This window comes from Sus scrofa, chromosome 11 (assembly GCF_000003025.6).
Source record: "Sus scrofa isolate TJ Tabasco breed Duroc chromosome 11, Sscrofa11.1, whole genome shotgun sequence".
Lineage (NCBI taxonomy): Eukaryota > Metazoa > Chordata > Mammalia > Artiodactyla > Suidae > Sus > Sus scrofa.
This window is the reverse complement of record NC_010453.5, coordinates 24,139,812-24,164,845: the sequence shown is the minus strand read 5'-3', so window position 1 is coordinate 24,164,845 and position 25,034 is coordinate 24,139,812. Positions and strand designations below refer to the sequence as shown.

General features: G+C 44.6%; 1 protein-coding gene across 2 annotated transcripts in view; it reads right to left on the bottom strand.

Annotated features, from left to right (window-relative positions):
- Positions 1-25,034, bottom strand: part of EPSTI1 (epithelial stromal interaction 1) — a 99,229-nt gene that overhangs the window by 51,374 nt on the left and 22,821 nt on the right. For both annotated transcript variants that reach the window (XM_003482896.4, XM_021065622.1), the window contains exons 3-6: positions 23,909-23,992; positions 19,200-19,273; positions 17,848-17,931; positions 8,191-8,264 (exon numbers count right to left, since the gene is read on the bottom strand). In XM_003482896.4, coding sequence (XP_003482944.1) covers positions 8,191-8,264; positions 17,848-17,931; positions 19,200-19,273; positions 23,909-23,992 — 316 coding nt within the window. The remainder of the gene's footprint in view (positions 1-8,190; positions 8,265-17,847; positions 17,932-19,199; positions 19,274-23,908; positions 23,993-25,034) is intronic.

Genomic DNA, 25,034 nt, shown 5'->3' with positions numbered 1-25,034 from the left:
ATGTATGTATCTGAGTTCTGGCTAGTGGAATGCTAGCACAAGTGTGGGCCAGCTTTGAAGAGACACACATCAATAACATCTGACATGATTCTCTTTTTATTTCCCCCCGCCCATGGGTCACACCCACAGCATGTGGTAATTCCCAGGCCAGGGATCGAACCCTCGCCACAGCAACCGCCCAGACAGCTGAAGGGCCAACACCAGATCCTGAACCCATTGTGCCATAAGCGAACTCCCTCTCACATGATTCTTACTGTTCTTTCTTCCTGTCTGATGGCAGCATCTAAATTGAGCCAGGAAGTTTGATCCCTAGAACTAATGGTACTAGGTTCCCATGCTGAGGATACTTCAGTGAAACTACTTTGTAAATTAGGCACCCATCAACTTTTATCTTTTACCAATTATTAATTACATCCTGAGAAACAGAGACGCTGTCCCTGACATCCAGGTGCTAGCCTGGCACTCACAGCTAAGCCTTGGTATTCTCCTGTTGAAAGTAATTTCACGCAATACCAGTATCAGAGGAGGTCACCTTATGATGGTGACAGATCACAAAGAAAGAAGACCACACCATAACATGTCTGAACAAAGATAAATGCATGACGTCTGTCTAGACCACAAAAGTGACCAAACACCCCAATATTTTGGCCAACAGAAGTAACTGCGACTTCTTTATCAATTACAGTATCAGTCTCACTCTGATTTCCCCTTTGATTTTTTTTCCTTGAAGGGTGGTTGATTTATAATGTGTTAATTTCTGCTGTACAACAAAGTGATTCAGTTATACGCACACACACATGCATATACACATTCTTTTAAAATATATTCTTTTCCACTATGGTTTATCCCAGGGCATTGATTACAGGTCTCTGTCCTATACGGTAGGACTTTGTTGATTATTCCATGCATAAATAATAGCTTACATCTGCTCACCCCAACCTCCCACTCCATCCCTTTTCCAAACCCCTCCCCCTTGGCAACCACAAGTCTGTTCTCCTTGTCCATGAGTCTGCCTCTGTTTCATAAGTAGGTTTGTTGGTGTCATATTTTAGATTCTATATGTAAGTAGTGATATCATATGGTATCTGTCTTTCCCTTTCTGGCTTACTTCACTCAGTATGAGACTCTCCAGATGAATTCACGTTGCTGTGGATGGCATGAAGACCTCCGATCCCTAAATCACAAGTACCCCTGCCTCCTGATAACAGCCAACCCAGAACAAAGCCCTGCTTCCTCAAACCCTCCCCACAAATCACCGGACACCGGCCCAAACCCTATCAGTCCTTTCTTGTGGAGCCAGTGAGCTTAGAATTCACGTTATAAGCAATGGGAAATTATAAAGGCTTTTGGAGTGGGATAAGGGCGCAACTCAAGTTGTGCTTGAGAAAATGAAATCTGACAAAGCTGTTAAGACAATCAAGAAAAGATGGGGCGCGTTCCCGTGATGGCACAGCAGAAACAAATCCAACAAGGAACCACGAGGTTGTGGGTTCAATCACTGGCCTCGCTCAGAGGGTTAAGGATCTGGCGTTGCCATGAGCTGTGGTGTAGGTCACAGACATGGCTTGGATCCTGTGTTGCTGTGGCTGTGATGCAGGCCGGCAGCTGTAGCTCCAATTCGACCCCTAGCCTGGGAACCTCCATATGCCATGGGTACGGCCCTAAAAACCAAAAAAAGAAAAAAAAAAGAGAGAGAGAGAGAGAGAGACTGTTGGCAAAGATTGTAAGAAAGCCATTCCAGTAGCTCAGGGAATGACAGGAGACAGAAGCTATAATGCAAGTGGCATGTGATAAATACCTAGATGAAGGGGGTGGCAATGGGAAGGAAAATGAGTTAACGTCCGCTAGGACACCTGTAGGAGGAATTGAGTGGGTAGAAATTTTGGTACAGTCTTAAACCATCCATATCATTTCACATTCAGGAGGCAGGGATGTTCTCAGATTTCTCATCAACTATTCAGTCTTCTTCTGAACAAAATCGGGGCCTTTGGTATCTATAAGTTCACTTCATTAGCATAAGATAGAAAATTATGAATAGGATGACTTTCGGTTGACCTTACTTGGCTTATAAAATGTGAGGTTGGATTTAAGTCTACCATATGGATAAGGGACCCATTTGGCCCTTAAGTGCCTTTTGAAAGCTCCCACAAAGGGCATTAGAAGTTTCGTGAGCCTATTAGAAGACAAACTTGGAACCTAAGCCTGCATATTCAGCAGACCTGCCTGGATCCTCAGCTCAAAGAAACTAAAATAGATGATGATGAGCCTCCTAGGAACTAATCACCCTCTCATTCACAGGGAAATAAAAGAGATGCATGGTTCTAACGGCGGAAATGAAGAAAACTTCCCAACATGACCATGGACCGGCTGAGCCTGGGGAGGCGCTTGGCTGTTTAGGAATAAGAAGGTCCTGTAGTGGAATGAGCTTGGTTCCAAGAGCTTTTCCAAGTAGAGTTTTAAGAATGGAGACCCTTCTTCCCTAGAAACATCAGACTCTGTGAGCCTATGAGTAGAGTCCAGCCAGGAAAGCTTCCACAAGTCCATGTACCCTAGTAAGCCTAATTGTGGTTCTAATCCAGGCTTGATTAGTGGAATTAATGAATGACATCCAGGAAAGAGGATGCCACTCAGGTATGAGGAAAATCAGAGAAGGCAGACCTTCTTTTTTTTTTTTTTTTTTTTGTCTTTTTCCCTTTTCTAGGGCTGCTCCCTCAGCATATGGAGGTTCCCAGGATAGGGGTCGAATCGGAGCTGTAGCCACCAGCCTACACCAGAGCCACTGCAACTCAGGATCCGAGCTGTGTCTGCAACCTACACCACAGCTCACAGCAAAGCCGGATCTTTAACCCACTGAGCAAGGCCAGGGATCGAACCTGCAACCTCGTGGTTCCTAGTCGGATTCGTTAACCACTGCACCACAATGGGAACTCCAAGGCGGACCTTCTTTGTCAGTTTTTCTTTTGCCTCCTTCAGGCAAAATTTAGATCTCAGTTGGAAGAAACAGAAGTCAATTTTGCCCAAGGCTTTCTCTAGGAACTGAACTAACCTATAGTTGTCTCCACAGGTCCCCTATGTGGCTACAATGCTTATCACCCCACTCTAGACAGACAGTTCTCAACTTCAAAGGACATCACACCTCTAAATTACCTCTTTCCCCTAGCCCCCCAAATCTCAACACCAAGATCTGGCTGCCCTGCTCCCTGCGTGAATTTAGATGACTCACCCCTTCAGCTGTAAAATGAAGATGACATATCCCTAATAGGGTTGATCTAAAAATGAAATGAAATGACATATATAATATATCTAATACTGCTGATACTCCACAGGTTTTTTGTTTTTGTTTTTTGTTTGTTTGTTTTTTGTCTTTTTTTATTTTTAGGGCTGCACCCGAGGCATATGGAAGTTCCCAGGCTAGGGGTCCAACCAGAACTGAAGCCGCTGGCCCACGCCACAGCCACAGCAACGCTGGATCCGAGCAGTGTCTGCAACCTACACTACAGCTCACGGCAACGCCGGATCCTTAACCCACTGAGCAGGGCCAGGGATGGAACCCTTGTCCTCATGGATACCAGTCGGGTTTGTTAACTGCTGAGCCACAACGGGAATTCCTCCACAGATTCTCAATAACAGAGAAGCGTATATGCTGATTTCAGCTTATTTGCTCATTTCACTTTGTATTTTTTTCAAACTATACAAGTGCATAATCTCTTACATTAAATGGTTATTAGATATGAACTAAAAGTGTAAATCTGAAAATATACCCAATCCTTATCTCTACAGCAAATCCTTAATACCTGCACCCAAAAGGCATTTTATTGCCCCCCTCATATCTTACCCCAGACCCTACAACTAATTAAACAAGCTCGAAATTCAAGCTGTCTCTATATCTATCCAGAAGCCATGTGGCTAGAAAGATGATTATAACTCAATTTATCATTTAAATTAAAAATGCTGAAATTTAAATAATATAAATTATCTAAATTTAAATAATTTAAATAATCTTTTTGATTATAAGAAAACACATCCACCCAATGGTTCATGAACTGTTTCTTCAAATCCTCAGAATCTCCCAGTAATATTGACTAATAAAAAAGGCCATCCTGAATGACAGAAAAAGAGGGGGAAAAAAATGTCATCTTGAAAAATCACATTTGACATTTTATAATTAGTAAAGAATGATGGAGTAAAATACCAGTGAAAACAACACCCAGGTTAGAAGCCTGTTTCTACCCTTCACTTTCATGCTCAAGAAGCCTAGCATTGGAGTTCTCATGGAGGCTCAGCAAGTTAAGAACCCAACCAGTATGCACAAGGATGCAGGTTTGATCCCTGACCTCACTAAGTGGGTTAAGGATATGGTGTTGCCACGAGCCACCGTGTAGGTCCCAGTTGCAGCTCAGATCTGGCATTGCTGTGGCTGTGGTGTAGGCCGGCAGCTTCAGCTCTGATTCAACCCCCAGCTGGCAACTTCCAAGTGTAGAGGTGCGGCTGTAAAAAGAAAAAAGAAAAAAAAAAAGAATCCTAGCATTAACCCTATGTTGTGAAATTGGGGAGTCTGTTTGCAGCCAGAGAAGCAGACGTAATGCACCATTAATCTGGTTTTTCTTAGCCACCAATTGAAATAATCCCAGTCTGGAGATCCCTTCGTGGCTCAGCAGTTAAGGAACACAACTAGGATCCATGGAAACACAGGTTCGATCCCGGGCCTCCCTCAGTGGATTAAGGATCTGGTGTTGATGTGAGATGTGGTATAGGTTGCAGACATGGCTCACATCCCATGTTGCTGTGGCTGTAGCGTAGGCTGGCAGCTGTAGCTCCCATTCGACCCCTAGCCTGGGAACTTCCATATGCCGCAGGTGTGGCCCTAAAAAGCAGGAAAAAAAAAAAGAAGAAGACAGAGAAATAGTCACAGTCATTCGATTTTTAAGGAAAAGTCAGTACTGCAGGAGTACATTCCAGAGGTCTTTTCATAAAAACCATCCCGAGTGCTCCATCTGTACATGCAATCTGCCTATGTATTTCCAGCCAGCTTGCATGGGCAGATTAATGCGTACAATTAGGAAGCAACCTCACAGGCATTCAATAAACTGCCTTCATTATTACACTCAGGAGAGTCCCTTTGGATGTCAATAAAAGCCTAGTTTTCTGCCTGTTAGCTAAATAATTGACAACACTAAAAATAATCAGAAGCAAATGAACGAAGTCAGGAACAAGGTGGTAAGAAAGCACATTAAGATTCTTACGGTGGTGCCCTCCGATGCTAGCCTGAGCTTTTTCTCCAGCAACGTGGATTTACAGGCTGCTCAGAGTCCATGGCTGCCCTTCTCCACAGGGAAAAAAAAAACAAACAAAACAAAAACAAAGAACACCATTCCTGGTCAGCTATTTGAACCACATAGCACAGGATGCCGAAACTCGTAAAGATATGAGGTCTTGAAAGAATTTCTTATTTGTGTGTCTATTTTGTGATCCTCGGGTTGACAGCTTTGGGAGAATCTCCTTTTTGGGGGGTTGGAGGGAACAGCCTGGTTGGTCTAAAGACAGCTTTGTGCTGTTAAAATTCTAACAGCTCTCCTACACAATTTCTCCACCATCAATTGATTCTAAGAAGATAGGATAAAGGACTGTTAGACTCCAAAGGATCCATCTTTTCCTAGACGTTTCTCTCCTGGTTCTAGCTATATAACAGTCATTTATTTCAAGAGCTGTGGGTCTTTTCATTTCAAAACAGGTTCAAAACAAAATAGACTTAAAACACCCCCCCCCCACATGGACTTCTTCTTGTGTTGTGTTTCTCCATAGGCTTTAAAAATCAATTTGAGATACTTCCCATTTTTGGCCAACTTCTCTTTTTCCTAGTGAAGTGGGAATTTTATGATAAGCAGAAGAAAGAGTAAGAGAGAAACGTGCGTGCAATTGAATTTGGCTCTGCTGATGGTGTGTAAGGCAGCTGATGGTAAAATTCTTTTTTCTTAACAGAAGAAGGGTGATCTCTAGTATTTAGTAAAACACAAACTCAAGAAGGTGGAGGACTTGGAAAGAAAGGGTTGATGACACAATCTCCCATGTTCTTTAAAGCTCAAGAATTTCTCGGAGTTTCCCTCGTGGCGCAGTGGTTAATGAATCCGACTAGGAACCACGAGGTTGCGGGTTCGATCCCTGGCCTTGCTCAGTGGGTTAAGGATCCATTGTTGCCGTGAACTGTGGTGTAGGTTGCAGACGAGGCTCAGATCCCGCGTTGCTGTGGCTGTGGTGTAGGCCGGCGGCCACAGCTCTGATTAGACCCTTTGCCTGGGAACCTCCACATGCCGCGGGAGCGGCCCTAGAAAAGACCAAAAAAAAAGAAGTTTAGTAGTTTGTCCAAGGTCACAGCTGAAGAATGGAGCTAGGACTTTGAACCCCGATCTTCTTGGTTTTAATTCTACCACATTTGGAATTAATCTAGGGCCAGAAATACGGTTTTTTGGTTTTGTCTATTGTTTTAAGTAGTGTGCAAATAACCTAGCTACTTAGAACTAGAACACAAACTTATCTTTAAAGTTTATATAATGGGAGAGTTCCGGCCGTGGTGCAGTGGAAAAGAATCTGACTAGGAACCATGAGGTTGCGGGTTCAATCCCTGGCCTCGCTCAGTGGGTTAAGGAGCTGACATTGCTATGAACTGTGGTGTAGGTCACAGATGCAGCTCAGATCCGGCATTGCTGTGGCTGTGGTGTAGGCTGGCAGCTGTGGCTCTGATTAGACCCCTAGCCTGGGAACCTCCATATGCCGCAGGTGTGGCCCTGAAAATAAATAAATAAATAAATAAATAAAGATAAAGTTTATATGCTGGAGTAGATGATCTACATTATAAAGCCCACAGTGGTTGCCCTACACATGTCAACTGCTGTTACTCAGGTCCTACCGGAAAAGGTACCGTGATGTATGACCGCTAATTGGGGTTCTGCTGATAATTATGAAATTATTTCTCAATTCTTCTTCTTCTTTTTTTTTTTTTTTTTTTTTTTTTTGCTGGGCCTGAGGCATACAAAGTTTCTAGGCCAGGGATCAAACCCATGTCACGGCAGCAACCTAACCTGCTGCAGTGGCAACACTGGACCTTTAACCCACTGTATCACACGAAAACTCCCTCTCTTGTTTATAAAAATGTGAGTTCTCAGTCCATTAGATAAATCGCCTAGTTAGTTTAGATTCTACTTGGGCACTTTTTTTTTTTTGCATTTTAGGGCCACACCTGCAGCATATGGAAGTTCCCAGGCTAAGGATTGAATCAGAGCTACAGCTGCGGGCCTACACCACAGCTACAAAAACTCTGGATCCAAGCCACATCTGCAAGCTACACCACAGCTCATGGCAACGCTGGATCCCTGACCCACTGTGTGAGGCCAGGGATCAAACCCACGTCCTCATGGATACAAGTTGGATGCATTTCTGCTGCACCACAATGGGAACTCCCTGGTTGGGTACTTTTTTAAAAAATATCTTCCTTATATTGGTGGTTTAGAAGTCTACATAGTCAAAAGTTACCTGGACCACCAGAAAAAATCAAACCTTCTAAGTTATTTAAAATGGGGAATTTCTTGGAGTTCCCTTGTGGCACAGTAGGTTAAGGATCCAGCATTGTCACTGCAGCAACAGGATCATTGCTGTGGCATGGGTATGAGCCCTGGTCTAGGAACTTCCACATTCTGGAGGCATGGCACAGCATACACACAAAAAGAATGAAAAAAAGTTTTCAAATTTAGCAGTATCCTTTCTAATCAGCTGACTACTAAAGAATACCCTGGCGAGTTTAGATGTCTCCACCCTTAGAACTCTCACTTCCTTAGTGATAGAGTCCAGTAACATATTGAGTGGCCAAGAGTGTAATACTAAGTGTTTTGAATAGTTACCATCACCTAGAATTTAAAAGCCCAATGGGACTTCCTGTTGTAGCTCAGGAATAATGAACCCAACTAGGATCCACGAGGACGCGGGTTTGATCCCTGGCCTCGCTCAGCAGGTTAAGGATCTGGTGTTGCCATGCGCTGTGGTGTAGGTCTGCAGCTGCAGCTCCAATTCGACCCCTAGCCTGGGAACTTCCATATGCAGGTGCAGTCTAAAAAAGACAAAAAAATAAAATTAAAAAACTAAAAGCACAATGGACAATAGGTCTAGAAAAGGTATAGGGTTCGGAAAACAGAAACTTACTATTGCCGATGCTCTCTAAAAGCTTCTCTTCTGAGCTCTTCTTGATGTCGTTTTTTCTCCTCTAGTTTATTGCTCTGAAATTGCAAGGATCAAAATGTAATCTATGGGGGAAGCTTTAAGCAGAATCCTGATGTTAAATCTACCCAGGGTCCAAAATCTTTAGGCTCGAGTGGCCTCAACAGTCCAATACGGTCGGTACCAGGCAGCGCTTCCAAGATGCTGCCCCTCTCATAACCCCTGGGCCCCACACTGAAAGCCAGGAGCCCCAAGTCCTTCCCATGACTCCCCTCTCCCACCTTGATTGGTATTATCACAGAATCAATATTTCACATCTTTATTCTTCGTTCAGATGATGGCAACATTTATATTTTAAGCAGGGTTTTCAAAACGTTCTATGGAAAACATGACATGGCCATGAAATCTTACTCAATTATCATATATGGTGAAATAGTTGATACAAAATTTCTATCTATACCCACAGTCCAATAAAGCATTCAAGAAAAGATGGCCAACGAGCCAATTCCACTCCCTTCTGACTTAGAAACAGATACTTAAAGCTTTTGAGACACTGAAGAACAAAAAAAAAAAAAAAAAAGAAAGAAAGAAAGAAAAAGCCATCGACTTGAATGGATAAGAATCCTTCCTCTCTCTTAAATTAGTTGTTGGGAGAGTCTGGAGATAAAGGACTTCAAATTTGATATTATTCTCACTATGGCACTGGCGTACATATTTTAATCCAACTTAGTAGCCTATGAACACTTGCTTTTTTTTTCACTATGACACAACTGCCATTTTTTTTTCTTTCTTTTTTTTTTTTACTTTTTAGGGCTGTACCTGAGGCATATGGAGGTTCCCAGGCTAGGGGTCGAATCAGGGCTGTAGCCGCCAGCCTGCACCACAGCCACAGCCATGCCACATCTGAGCCTCATCTGCCACCTACACTGCAGCTCATGGCAACGCCAGATCCTTAACCCACTGAGCAAGGCCAGGGATCAAACCCACATCCTCATGAATATTAGTCGGGTTCGTTCACCACTGAGCCACAAAGGGAAGTCCCACAACTGTCATTTTTGAAAATTGAAAACTTAAAACAAGTAGACTTCCTAGACAACGAATGTCATGGGAAATTGACACAAGTTCCGCAAGACAGAGAGACAAAGTTTTTAATGAATCCAAGGGAGACAGGAAGCAGCTGGATTTGCTTTACTTAAAAAAAAAAAAAAAAAATGAATTTGCCCAGAGCAGGAAGACCTGTGAACAGGGAATAATGGAAATCACCACTTTCAAAGCCTAACAAAGGTTTAGCTCCATCTTCCAAAGAGGGAGAGAAACTGTTCATATTGTTCATGTCCATGAACATTTTCCTTCACTCACTTGTCCCTTTTTGAAACGTTAAAATGGATGCTTTCAGTTTCAAAAAAAAATAAAGGCAATTTCCTGCCATCAGAGAGAATCAATTATAATACAAGGCAATTGGATAATTAATGAGACACAATTCCAGGAAGCAAACTCGGAAAAGAATTGTAAAACCAAATAAACATGATTTCCATCTAGAAAAAACATACGGACTCATGAGACCAAAAGTGGTCAATGGTGAAGAGTTCCCCACTGCCCTGGGGGAAAAGAAGTGGGGGGTGGGAAGGAAAAGGCAGCAAGTAAGCGAGCTGTCGTACTGATGAAACCTAGGATTTGGAATGCTACTTAAAGAACAATGAGAAAGCCACACTAGCATCTAGAGATCAAGGATGGGTTCCTTCATCAAGGTTAGAAATTGGAACATAGGTTTTGATATCTTCAATAAAATTCAACTCAAAAAAACTCATTTACCTTTTTTTTTTTTTTTGGCTATTTCTTGGGCCACTCCCGAGGCATATGGAGGTTCCCAGGCTAGGGGTCGAATCGAAGCTGTAGCCACCCGCCTACACCAGAGCCACAGCAACGTGGGATCTGAGACGCGTCTGCAACCTACACCGTAGCTCACAGCAATGCCGGATCGTTTAACCCACTGAGCAAAGCCAGGGACCGAACCCGCAACCTCATGGTTCCTAGTCAGATTCGTTAACCACTGCAACACGACGGGAAATCCTCATTTAGTTTAAAAGCTGAATTCTATCCCCAAAAATGTCTGTTTATCCCTTGAGGGTTCACGGAGAAGTATTCTGCAAAATCCTGGAGTATTTTGAGTATTTGATACCTACTGATACACAGTGGTTTTAGTATACTAATCCAAATACTTAGATTAAGTCAGAATATTTCTTTCTTTCCACTTAACAGTTAAGGAGTCACCCAACCATACTTACACATACATACACAAACACAGGAAGTAAAATATCCAAGAACATGAGGCCCAGAGGAAAAAAATATGGAATTAGCTCTTGGTCCACCACTATTGAGTGACCTTAAGCAAATCATTTAATATCACTGGACCTCATTTATTCAGCAAACATTTATCAAATGCATATTATATGCCTGGTACTATGTTCTGTTAGAGACTGGGAATGAAGATATAACCAGAGCCGTGCTGGAGTTTCCGTCATGGCACAGCGGAAACGAATCCAACTAGGAACCGTGAGGTTTCGGGTTTGATCCCTGGCCTCAGTCAGTGGGTTAAGGATCCGGCGTTGCTGTGAGCTGTGGTGTAGGTTGCAGATGTGGCTCAGATCCCGAGTTGCTGTGGCTGTGGTGTAGGCCAGCAGCTGTAGCTCCAATTGGACCCCTAGCCTGGGAACCTCCATATGCTGCAGGTGCAGCCCTAAAAAGCAAAAAAACAAAAACAAAACAAAAAATAGAGCAGTGCCTATTGTGGAAATTTTCAGAAGCTAGCTGGGAACACAGGCAAGAAAGCCATCATGGCAGGGTGTAAAATATATTAGGGGATAGAGGTTTGCATATATTTAATATGAATGCAAAGAAAAAGCACAGAAAATCAACGATAATTTTTTAAATTTTTTAAAAAAGAGGACTTCCCTTGTAGCACAGCGGGTTAAGGATCCGGCAACATCACGGCAGCAGCTTGGGATTGCTGCTGTGGCACAGGTTTGATCCCTGGCCAGGGAAACTTCTGCATGCAATGGGCTCAGCAAAAAAAAAAAAAAAAAGAAAAGAAAGAAAGAAAGAAAAGACAATTTTAAGAAAAGGAAAAAGCACAGAAGTGTGCAGTTGGGAAATGTTTTCAACAGTTCCATAAACATTCACCCTGCGCCTTCTAAGTGGCAGGAACCATCGTGGACACAGGAGCCAAAACTTGAATAACTTTAGAAGGCTGGAGTCATGAATGAGCTGTGGGTTCGGAGTATGCTCATCTTTATGGAGAGTGGGTTCAGAGCTTCCTTCAGATTTCCCCAGAGGCTGACGACTGAATGAAAGGAAAAGAACCTTGGATCCAAAGAGAAGTAGAGGAGTTCCCATCGTGGTACAGTGGTTAACGATTCCGACTGGGAGCCATGGGGTTGTGGGTTCGATCCCTGGCCTTGCTCAGTGGGTTGGGGGTCCGGCGTTGCCAAGAGCTGTGGTGTAGGTTTCAGACATGGCTCGGATCCCATGTTGCTGTGGCTGTGGTGTAGGCCGGCAGCCACAGCTCTGATTGGACCCCTAGCCTGGGAATCTCCATGTGCCACAGGAGCGGCCCCAGGAAAGGCAAAAAGACAAGGAAAAAAAAAAAAAAAAAAACAAAGAGAAGTAGAAGTTCTAGATGGAGACCAATCTTGAGCAAGCGTTTTCCAGGAAGAGGAGAAGATGCTGGGAGCGAGGCTACTGCAGCTCATTGTATGGGTTTCTCACTGCCCGGGTCAGAAGGCTGAGCTAGAGCCAGCATTTAGCTCACCAAGCCTTGCATCCCAGCATAGGGTGCTCTGGCAGAGCCGAGATGTCTCTATTTCTCACAAAAGTACCATCTGCCACCTGTCTGAGCACCCATGGAACTGACTGCCTAGATGAAAAACCTGTTTCCAATTTACATAAAGGCAATGATGGGCTAGTAGTGGCCCTAGTTAGGAAAAGGGCATTCCTCTGGCTTAGAGAACTTTCAAAATAGGAGTTTTCTTATGGCCCAGCAGGGAAAGAAATCCGGCATTGTCACTGCCGTGGCTTGGGTTGCTACTGTGGCACTGGTTAGATCCCCGGCCCAGGAACTTCTGCATGCTGCAGGCATGGCCAAAACAGGGGGAAAAAAAGATTTTTCAATATAGAAAAGCCTGAGAGGATATGCCAGTTCATCAAGTTCCCGCTGTGGTGAAACGGGATCAGCGGCATCTTGGGAGCGCTAGGAAATGGGTTCGATCCCCAGCCCCGCACAGTGGGTTAAGGATCTGGCATGGTCGCAGCTGCAGCTGAGGTTGTGACTGTGGCTCAGATCTGATCCCTGGCCTAGGACCTCACTATGCCGAGGGGTGGCCAAAAATGAAAGCAAAAAAAAAAAAAGAAGAAGAAACCCCAAGAAGCTCATGGATAAATTCAAAAGGGTCTGTAGCGAGCTGGGTGGGAGATAAGGTTGAGAAAGTAGGAAGGGGCAATTACAAAAGAATTTCTGTGCCAAGGAAAGACATTTGGATGTCATTAAGCCACTGACAAGCCCTTATGTTACTTTGAGCAGCTCAACCCTGAAAGCAACACAGAGGATAAACTGCAGAAAAAGCCATACATAATAAACACCAGTGGCGTGGCTCCCACAGTAATCCAGGCCATAAAGCATGAGTCTCACATTAAGGCAGTAGGGTCAGAGAAGGAAGGACAAGCTGTAGGAAAAATGTGGGAGATGGAAAAGAGGAAGGGAAAAAGAAATATTAGGAGGTAGGCTATGGTCATATAGGATGAGTCAGAAAAGGGGGAAGAGTACAAGCTGACTACTATTTAAGAGCATCAGAATTAATATGAGGTTTTGGGGTTTTTTTCCTTTTTTTGGTTTTTGGGTTTTTTTTGCTTTTTGGGGCCACAGGTGCAGCTCATGGAGGTTCCCAGGCTAGGGGTGGAATAGGAGCTGCGGCTGCCGGCCTACCCCACAGCCACAGCAGCTCAGGATCCAAGCCAAGTCTTCGACCTACACCACAGCTCATGGCAACGCCGGATTCCCGACCCCCTGAGCGAGGCCAGGGATTGATCCCACATCCTCATGGATATCAGCTGGGTTCCTTTCTGCTGTGGCACAATGGGAACTCCCTGGGGTCGGTTTTGAAACTCCTGGATTTGAGCTATACTGTGGCATCTCTGGAAAGAAATGTCAAGCAAACAGTAAGCTACATGCTCTGGGATTCAGGCGTTCCTGGTCTGGAGACATGGGTTTCCGAAAGCATCCGCACAAGCCATAACTCGATCCAGAGAAGTGGGAGCGTGGGGGCTTTCCGATAAGAACACGGTGGCTCAGGGAAAGAGGAGAAAATGAATGGCTAGGACCTGGACAGAACATCAGTTGCAGAAAAACAAGAGGAAAAGGATCCAGAGGAAATCCAGAGGCAGAGAAATTGAAGGTCAGGGTACTTAATAAGCACAGTGTTATAAACAGTTTAAGGAGTTCCCGTTGTGGCGCAGCAGAAACGAATCCAACCAGGAACCATGAGGTTGCAGGTTCAATTCCTGGCCGATTCAGTGGGTTAAGGATCTGATGTTGCCTTGAGCTGCGGTATAGGTTGCAGATGTGGCTCAGATCTGGCTTTGCTGTGGCTGTGGTGTAGGCCAGCAGCTGTAGCTCCAATTGGACCCCTAGCCTGGGAACCTCCATATGCCTCAGGTGTGGCCCTAAAAAGCAAAAAAATAAAAAGTAAAATAAAAAATAAACAGTTTAAGTAAGGAACTGAAGCATCTCAACTGGGTTTTTTAATTAAGAGCTGGTGATCTTGGCTAGATTAATACCAGTGAAGTACTAGAGACAGAAGTTAAACTCAGTCCACCAAGGAAACAAGTAAAGGTGAGGACTCAAAGGAGCTAAATTACTGGAGTTTCCTGGTGGCTCAGCAGGTTAAGGATCCCATGTTGTCACGGCTGTGTCTTGCTCGGGTCACTCCTGTGGCTCAGGTTGGGTTCAATACCTGGCCCTTGAACTTCTGCATGCCATGGGCGTGGCCAAAAATAAAAACAAAAAAAAAAGAAGTTTTTTGGTTCAGGTAATTGATAAGGAGTCCGGCTACAGTCTGGCCTATGGAAACCCAAAGGGATAGAAAAAGCTTTCAAGAAGCTGAGACATGATGATGGGGAGAGAGGAATTGAAAGCGAACCAAAATAGAGACAATTTGGGAGCTCCCGTCATGGTGCAGCAGAAATGAATCCGACTAGGAACCATGAGGTTGCGGGTTCAAACCCTGGCCTCCCTCGGTGGATTAAGGATCCAGCTTTGTGGTGTAGGTCGCAGATGTGGCTCGGATCCCGAGTTGCCGTGGCTGCGGTGTAGGCGGGTGGCTACAGCTCTGACTGGACCCCTAGCCTGGGAACCTCCATGTGCCGCAGATGCGGCCCTAAAGAGACAAAAAAAAAAAAAAAAAATAGAGACACTTGGCTTTTAAGACAAGAGGTTTGAGGTGTGAGGTTTGAGGATGGTTATTTCCCAGGAGAGAAAAACAAAGCCAAGGAGAAAAAAGAGGCTGAATTGATGGATGGAGTGGCAAACTTCCCAAGGAGACAGAGGGAAGATTCGATGGAACTGCAGGTGAGAGAATCCATCACAGCAACAAGGAAAAGCACTTTCTTATTTCTCCTGAGAAAAGATGGGGGAAGAACAGCCAAGAAAGAGTAAGGAAACAAACAAAAAACACAGGTACTTCCAGCCTGATGGTCTTTATTTACTAGAGAGGAGGGAGATGAGGTCATGTGTTTAAAAGAAAGAAGAGGATAAGCAGGAGGTGAAGGAAAGAAGACCTTGCTAATTAGGGATGGGCACAGACTGCAAAGGAAAAATGCCCAAAATAGGGATTATTAAAGATCCAGCTAATAGGGAGGCCCAGCCATCCCGTGTGACAGAAAGAGCTAAGTGTGGAGTTTCTGCTGTGGCACAGTGGGTTAAGAATCTGATTGCAGTGGCTCAGGGTGCTGCAGAGGTGGGGGTTTGCTGCAGTTGGTTAAGGATCCAGTGTTGCCACAGCCATGGTGTAGGTCACAGCTGTGGCTCGGATTCAATCCCTGGCCCCGGGAACGTCCATATGCCTCAGGTGCAGCCAGAAAAAAAGAAAGAACTAGGTGTGTTTTTTCCCCCAGCAACCTAGCTCCTGGGGGGTTAGTGAAAATGAAATATGTAAATCAACCCACTTCATGTGTAAAATAAAAATCCTCTCTGCCTTCCACACAAGAAGTTGATATAATAGAGTCAAACGGGACAGTGTCAGGGCCCTTTTTTACATGTATAATTAATTAGGGGGCAGGACCCCCTTATTCAGTGCTTACTAGCAATACTCATTGTACTAAGGGATTTGCACCTATTGTAGTCTTGAAGCCCACCAGTCCCATTATTATAATATTGCACCCATTTTACAGATAAGGAAAGTAAAGCACAAAGAAGTGAACTTATCTTTTTAATACTACACCTGCATTGCAGAGATATCATTAACATCCCAACAGTACGGAATTATTGGGGTCACTTAATGGGACCCTATTGCATTTCAACAACCAGAGGCTTAATGCCCATACCAGTTCATCCACACACACACACACACACACACAAAATGGCATGATGTAGGAACCACATTTCTGAGAAATACTTGAAAGTTTTTAGAAATGGAAACTTTTCCAAGTTTATATAAATAATCCTAAAATAATTGTTGTATGTTGATGTTGAGTTTTATCCCTGAAATTGTTCTTAAGCCATCAGCCCTTGGTATACTATTTGTTTCCTAGAAATAAGAACAGGTGTGATTCCTTTAAAACACGTCTGAGTATGCACTTCTTCGTCAAATATGCACATCTTGTTTTCTTCACTAGGAGAAAATGAGGCAGGTACCAAGTAGTTCCCACTTCGCCTTACAGCATTAAAACTAACTAATGATACTTTTCAGGGTCTGCATAAAACACCCATGATCCCTCCTGCTCCACAGAATTTCATCAGCATTACGACTTTATAGTTGAGTGGAAAGAGCAAAGGAAGGCTTAGTTTGCTACTCTGTTCTCTACCTGGTTTCCTGCCCTTTCTGCATTTTTCTTTTTCTTTTTTTTCTTTGTGCAGCCACAGCTGTGGCATATGGAAGTTCCTGGGCTAGGGGTCGATTCAGAACTGCAGCCACCAGCTTATGCCAAAGCCACAGCAACGCCAGAACCGAGCCGCCTCTGTAATTTACAGCACAGCTTGCGGCAATGCCAGATCCTTCATCCACTGAGCAAGGCCAGGGATTGAACCTGCATCCTCACTACAGTGGCGTCTTAACTGGCTGAGCCACAAGAAGAACTCCTTTTTCTGAGCTTTTGAGGCCCTAAAAGGTTGGGAGAATTATACAAAAGTCTTTATAAACCATATATCGCTATAGAATATTACTTCAAACCTAAGTAGATCAAAGGCAGAAAAAGAGAAATCCAAGAAGTAGGAAAGGTCTCTAACATGGAATTGGGAGATTTTTATTTACATGATGAAAGTCTGAAAAAAAATCAAATTATTACTTAATTCATCAACATGATTATGAGGGAAAAGCATGGTGGAGGTTTATTCCCACTGCACTAAATTCAAGTGCAAGGCTTGCTGTGAGGATTTATGAAAACTTGTCTACTATGCTGTAAGATCCAGTGGCAGAGAAAGTACTTGCATGTGTTATGCTGCTGTTTTATTTATTTAACGGCTTTATTTCACCGATGCAGTAATATTTTAGGAATATTTTCTCTGCTTTATAGATTTCCAGGAAGAGACATTAATACATTATAAAACCACATGAGTTGTATTAGATTACTATTGCTGCTATAACAACCACAAACTTAGTGGCTTATAACTGCAGGTGAATCACTTCGTTGTACAGCAGAAATTAACACTGTAAATCAACGAGACTTGGAAAAAAAATTTTAAAGGAAAAAATAAATCAATAAACCAAAACCTGATGCTAAAAAAAGCCCCCACAAAATTATTAACAATCTTGGAGTTCCCGTCGTGGCGCGGTGGTTAACAAATCCGACTAGGAACCATGAGGTTGCCAGTTCGATCCCTGGCCTCGCTCAGTGGGTTAAGGATCCAGCGTTGCCGTGAGCTGTGGTGTAGGTCACAGATGTGACTCGGATCTAGTGTTGCTGTGGCTCTGGGGTCGGCAGGCAGCTACAGCTCCGATTCGACCCCTAGCCTGGGAACCTCCATATGCCGTGGGCACAGCCCTAAAAAGACAAAAGCAAAAAAAAAAAGGTCAGAAGCAGTGTCTAGGGGAGTTCCCATCATAGCACAGTGGTTAACAAATCCGACTAGGAACTATGAAGTTGCAGGTTCGATCCCCGACCTCACCTCAGTGGGTTAAGGATCTGGCGTTGGCATGAGCTGTGGCGTAGGTTGCAGATATGGCTCAGATCCTGCGTTGCTCTGGCAGTGGCATAGACTGGAGGCTACAGCTCCGATTAGACCCCTAGCCAGGGAACCTCCATATGCCATGGGTGCGGCCCTAAAACAAAAAAGAGAAATGACCATGCAACAACAACAACAATAAAAGAAACAGTGTCTAGGTGAGAAGCTGGGGCCTCAGAAGGGGGAGCCCACCATCCTTTCCGCTGTCTTACCTTCTCTCTCTGAATGACCTTCATTTTTTGGATTTCAGCTTCTTCAGCTTCCTTCTTGAGTCTTATCTGTTCTTCTCTTTTTAGCTAAATTGTATTGAGATTACAGAGGACAAAAAAAAAAAAAAAAAAAAAAAAAAAAAAGCAGTTACTATTTTTCAGTCTGAACTTCTGGAACACAATATTATGAAAGGCAAATTACAGTCTTATTTGTGCTATAGCCACATGATGATAGGTCGGTTCTTTAAGCTACTTAGATCACAGAGAACGGTCAGGCTCCAGCTGCTGCCCAGGAAATTTCTTTTTTTTCCTTTTTGTCTTTTCTGGCACCGCACCCGGAGCATATGGAGGTTCCCAGGCCAGGGGTCCAATCGGAGCTGTAGTTGCCAGCCTACACCACAGCCACAGCAATGTCAGATCCAAGCCGAGTCTGCAACCTACACCACAGCTCACGGCAACGCTGGATTCTTAACCCACTTAGCAAAGCCAGGGATCAAACCCGCAACCTCATGGTTCCTAGGCAGATTCATTAACCATTGAGCCACGACAGGAACTCCTGGACATTTTTGTGTGTTTTTTTTCCTTGGTCTATGTCTCTCTGTCTCTGCTCCCCCCAGCCCATCCCTACCACCAGCCCAGGTAGAGGGAAAGAAAGAGGAGATCATTTTTCTTGATTACTCATTTTTTTTTTAACAACAGTTTACCATAGGAGTTCCCGTCGTGGCTCAGCAGTTAGCAAACCCAACTAGCCATCCATGAGGACACAGGTTTGATCCCTGGCCTTGCTCATTGGGTTAAGGATCCAGCGTTTCCATGAGCTATGGTGTAGGTCAAAGATGTGGCTTGGATCCCTCGTTGCTGTGGCTGTGGTGTAGGCTGGCAGCTACAGCCCTGATTGGACCCCTAGCCTGGGAACCTCCATAGGCCATGGGTGCAGCCCTAAAAAGACAAAAAGACCAAAAAAAAAAAAAAAAAAGTTTATTTAAAAAAAAAGTGCTGGCTTCCGAATTTTTTTGTACTATTTTCATGACGGGAATGTACTATTCCATGATTGGAATGAAGGAAACACATCCATGTTCTTGGAATCCAAATATTCAAAACATAGTAGAGTTAAACTAGGGGGGAAAATTCCCTTTATCAAGGGTCCTGCTGACTGATAAAGGGCTTGGGAAGAAATTCGCCACATTCATCCCTTTATTTCTCACATCCCGATTTCCTTGAGTTGGAGACTTTCTTTTGCAATTGGTTTCAAGGTTCTATGCTTTGGGTAAAGTCTGTGTTATTTCACGGTTACTTTGAAAGTGCTGGAACTCTAATTTCTGGCCAAATGTAAGCTAAAAGAGATGGATTCTGACCTTTTTCTGGTATTTAGATTGTATCAGCTGGAGTTGTTGTCTCTGCCTGACTTCAGCCTCTGATTGGCTTCCACCTAAGGAGAAAAGAGTCACGAAGGTGAAATACGAATGTTAAGCTGAAATGTCAGCCATAAGTGACTAATTAAATTCAGCATAAGCCTATCCTCTGAGTTCCTTTAACATTTTCCCACCCCTGCGGGTAAGGACATAACTGAAACCAAGTCCCCCTAAAACAGAGCTCCTCTGCCGAGGTTATGATTAACCCCTCTCCCCAAAACATTAGTCCCTGTCTTGTCCAACCCCTGTTCGCAAGTTGACGCATATCAAAGAAAAGGAGGAATTCCAACTAAGACTCTATGCGGACAGACCCTTGCCCCCCAGACCCTCTGCTTTAGCTCCTCTCTGAAGTTCTGATATAACAGCATCTGATGCACACCCCTGAGTTGTTTTACAGGTGCTAAAACCCCTACCAAGTGGAAGATGCTAAACCGCGTGATGCCACGAGCTCATAGCCTGCGGGAGCCCCAGGGTGGCTGGGACCCTGCCCTGTTATCTCACCGTTAGAGATACCATGCATAGGGCAATCACACATGCTATGACTCCCTCCCTCATTCGGCCTTTAAAAATGCTTTGCTCAGAGTTCTCGTTGTGGCTCAGGGGGTTAAGAAGCCGACTACTATCCATGAGGATGCGGGTTCTACACCTGGCCTTGCTCAGTGGGCTAACAATACAGTATTGCTGTGAGCTGTGGTATGGGTCACAGACACAGCTCAGATCTGGAGTTGCTGTAGCTGTGGTGTAGTCTGATTTGACTCCTAGCCTGGGACATTCCATAGCTGCAGGTGCGGCCCTAAAAAAGAGAAAAAAAACAAATAAGAGAAAAAAATAAAAAATGATTGTCAATCCATACTATTAACTGTTCTTTCTTTAGGTATTCAAGAGGAAAATACGAATGTTAGATTATTCATCTGCTCTCTTAAACTATAATCATTGGGGGCCAGAAATCCTTGCAGCTTGACAGTCATCTAAGAATTCCTGTTTAGGGATTTCCCAATGTTTATGAAGCTTGGTATGCATATTTTAAAGATTCCTTTGAAATAATTCTCTGGTGCTTTGGTCCCTAAAAGAGTCAGTTCTCTGAAAGATTCACTGGCATAGAAGATGCAATAAAACAATTTGCATTCATCATAGTTTGTACAACTGAGCTGATAAAGATACCATAGAGATTTTTTTCTTCTGAATTCCAAAAAATCTGCAATACCTATTTGGACTTGGGCCTTCAGAAAGAAATAGCGAGGGCGCCTGAAGATTTTTATTTTTTTCCTTTTTTTGGCCGAGGCACCCACAGCATGTGTAAGTTCCCAGGCCAGGGATCAAACCTGGGCCACAACGACCCAAACTCCTGCAGGGACCACACTGAATCCCTAACCACTGCGCCACAAGAGAACTCCCATGAAGCTTTTATTTAATGTTATAGCCGCTTCAGTATCTCCCAGAACCATTCCAAGATTTTATGGGATCGAGAAAGAGGGCAGCAGCTGAGAATTTTAAAAAATGGAGAAAGTCAGATGTCTAAGCATTAAAACAGTGTCGTTTCAGTCATTAAGTTCAGTCCTAGGTGCTGGTCAAAACTCTGTAACCATTGGAGATTAAAGTTTCTTCCCTGCTTCTTTAAAATGCAGGTATTCCCAGGAGTTCCTGTTGCGGCACAGGGGAAATGAATCCAGCTAGTCTCCATGAGGACCCGAGTTCGATCCCTGGCCTCACTCAGTGAGTTAAGGATCCAGTGTTGCCATAAGCTGTGGTGCAGGTCGAAGATGCGGTTGTGGCTGTGGTGTAGGCCGGCAGCTGTCACTCTGATTCGACCCCTTGCCTGGGAACCTCCATACGCTGCAAGTGAGGCTCTAAAAAGGAAAACAAACAAGCAAACAAATAAAACTCATCTCCAAGTACACTGTACAATCCTCTGCCACACTGTGACCTGGAGTCTGGCTCTTGACATCAGCATTCGATCCTGAGCCACTGCACCTGCCGCCCTACAGGACCCCCCTGAGCAGAGCTCAGGTTGGCGACTAGGGGTGAGGCACTCTGTGTTCTAAGAAAACTGGTAGTTAGATATTTGTTGGAGAAGATTTTATGAGCCCACTTCTTGAATCGCCTCCTAACTAGAAAAGCATTAAAATCCTTCGTGGGCATGTCGGCTCCTCGTGACCAGTAGTAACCTTCACGAGACCAGGAGCAAACATGATAAAATGTGTGGATGCCTGCATGCACCTGTCCTTTCACCTTTGTCACCTATATCTTGACATCTCTGGTTTCCTCTCTGGGGCGGTATTTCAGAGCTGTTTCAAATACAGCCTCCAGGGCTATAGTTAAGGGGACAATACAAAGGATGTCACAGTCATCTGGCAGTACAGCCACCTCCAAGGGTGAGCCGTGAGCCCTGAGGGAACTCAGGAAGGAAACAAAGAATACCTGACACCTAGCAGCCATCAGATTGCAGCCGCTCCTAACAGCAAGCCCTGAGGAAACTCAGGCTGTGAAAACACGGGATACTGGGGAGCTCCTGTGTGGCTCAGTAGTAATGAACCCAGCTGGTATCCATGAGGATGAGGTTTGATCCCTGGCCTCACTCAATGGGTTAAGGATCCAGTGTTACCATGAGCTGTGGTGTAGGTTGCAGATGTGGCTCGGATCTGGTTGGGGTTGGGGCTGGGGCTGGGGCTGGGGCATAGGCCGGCGGCTACTGCTCCAGTTCCGAGTCAACCCTAGCCTGAGAACTTCCATATGCCATGGGTGTGGCACTAAAAAAAAAAAAAAAAAAAAAAAAAAAAGCAAAACACAGGATACTGGCCTGAGAGAGCTAAGAAGCAGAGCAAAGGAAAGATTTCAGAGAGCCTAGACCTCTGCATCTTCCCAAAGAAAAGCGCTAAATTCCTTGACTTGATATATCTGGTTTTCTGTAATCTTTTGTTCCTACTACCTGCCCTTTGTTGCAAAAGAAAAAAAAAACTCCCATATATCCTGACACCCTCCCTCCCCGCCAGTCTCCTGGGAGCAGTTTTCTCAGGGTTACTTGAGATGCTGCCTCCCAGGCTTAAGTCCTAATTTTGCCCACAATAAAACTTAACTCTCAACTTTTAGGTTGGGATTTTTTTTTTTTTTAGGGCCACACACACGGCATATGGAAGTTCCCAGGCTTAGGGGTCGAATCAGAGCTGCAGCTGCCGGCCTACACCACAGCCACAGCCATGGCCACGCCAGATCCGAGCCATATCTGCAACCTACACAACAGCTCATGGCAACACTGGATCCCCAACCCACTGAGCAGCGCCAGGGATTGAACCCACATCTTCATGGATACCAGCTGGGTTCATTCCCCCTGGGCCACCACGGGAACTCCTAGGTTGTGCTCTTTTTTTAAATTGTATTATATTTATAGTTGTACAACCATCGTCATGGTTGTGCATTTTTTTAAGCCAACACCGCCTACCCTCTTCCCCCTTGACCGCCCCTAGATACATCATACAGCAGAAAGTGGCAATAAGACCCCTGCTCATTTCTGGTTAAGGCCCCCGAACAATAAGTACCAATATCTCCAAATGCCCCAGGCAAGTGCTTGGCTCCCTGAGCAGGATCTGCAAAAGATAACTGAAAACCCATTTGGGGAGCCTTCAGCCTATCAAAGAGGTTAACTAGGTCCAAGGCAGATAGAAATTAGAGGAAGGATGTCTTTGTGAATTTCGTCCTCTCTTTGTTTGAAGAAGAAAGAGTCTTCCCGTCAACAAGAGCAGCAGAGGTTTCATGAAAATCAATAGCTCAATCTATGTCCCCAAGAGCCTGAGGGACCTAGTGGACCCGGGCTTAGCAAAGTCAGAGCTGACTTCCCTGTGGAATGATCCAAACCCCAGGCAGAGGCCGCCCAGACAACGGAGCACACTGCCAGGTACTCGCAGATCCAAAGGTCTCTCTTTGCAGATGAAAACACAGGGGACATTCCCTTGAGAGCCGCCCCTGTGTCCCCAGCGCACTCACTTCTTAGTGTTGGCGTCTCCACTCAGTTTTTTTCTCCCTTTACCACTGAACTGCCACAATTACTATGCATGTGACAGCACCAGTCGGGATGGGAGTCAAAACTGTGACAGGACATATGCAGCGCCCCAGGTAAGGTTTCTTCAGAGCTGATCATCTAAGAGGCTCTAAATTATTTGGCAATTAAGCCATCACTCTATTCCCACATAACTGTGGCATCATGCACTGGAAAATCAGAGACAGTATACCTGCATACTCAAGCGTTCCGACTTGATTGATTGATCGATTTTACAGCCACACCTGCCACATATGGACATTCCCCAAGCTAAGGCTTGAATCGGAGCTACAGCTGCTGGCCTACATCACAGCCACAGCACGCTGGATCTGAGCTGCATCTGTGACCTATGCTGCAACTTGTGGCAATACCAGTTCCTTAACCCACTGAGCAAGGCTAGGGATCGAACCCACATCCTCATGGAGCCTATGTCAGGTTCTTAACCCACTAAGCCATAACAGCAACTCCTTGAGTGTTTCGACTTTAAATGCATTCCCTTCCAAGCAGCATAGCGACCCAACAACCTATGATGTACATTCGAAGACAGATGCAGGCAAGATGCTAACAGGATCCTTGGGTGGCCCCGCCCTCCTGCATCCAGGCAACTGGCTCGCTGGCTTACCTAGCCGCCTGGGCTCCAGGTGAATGGGCTTTGCCCTCTGTTGCTCCTTCCACCTCTCCAGGTCCTCCAGCTCTTTCGTAGCCACTAAGCCAGGTGAAAAATAGCAAATCATCAATTATTAGAGTGTGAAAAGGAAACTGGCCCCTTGAAAAGAACCACCATCAGATGGAAAATGACCTACATGCAACATGAGTGGTCAAAATATCCAGAAAAGCAAGGCATCACCCAGTCCTAACCCCCTGGGGTCACCCTAAGGCACTTTTTCTCCAAGAGTCTGCACAGAAGGCTCAAATGTGAAAACAGGGAGTTCCCATCGTAGCTCAGCAGAAACAATTCTGACTGGCATCCATGAGAACACAGGTTCGATCCCTGGCCTTGTTCAGTGGGTTAAGGATCCGGCATTGCCCTGAACTGTGGTGTAGGTCGCAGACACAGCCTGGATCCCCCGTTGCTGTGGTGTTAGCTGGCAGCTACAGTTCTAATTCGACCCCTAGCCTGGGAACTTCCGTGTGCCGCGGGGCGCAGCCCTAAAAAGACAAAAAATAAATTCGTAAAAAGACAAAAAATAAATTCGAAAACAACCTGAATTCCTACTAAATAAAGACGTTTAGTTTTCCCTCCCATTCTGGCATGTTTAAAAACCTATATCACACTGTAAATCAACTATACTTTAATATAAAAAATTTTTTAACTCTATCATTTAATGTTAAGTTTACTTTAGAGAATATGTGCAAATCATTCATGTGTCAATACGAACTTTTCACACACAGTAAACACAGATCCCCATAGAACTCTGATGCCCGCATTCCCTGTATTTTAACTATTCCCCAAGCTTACAGTAAACCGCAAGGAATGAGGGCTCTCGGATTCCAGACACTTGGGACCAAGAGGCCAAGCTCACTGTCTTCGAATGTAAAGCAGTGCTTATTCACTGACTGGCAGCAGGGGGCGCCAGAGATACTATGCCGCTTCCCAGTAGACCTGATTATTTCAAACATCCATTTCTCATGTTTTTTCATTATTAGAAGGGGAAAAAAAACCTTCTGAAGCATCTCAAAAATCCAGACTGCACGGAGGCTTAAATTCCTCTTAACTATTTAAATCAAAAGCTTGTGAAATGCCAGAA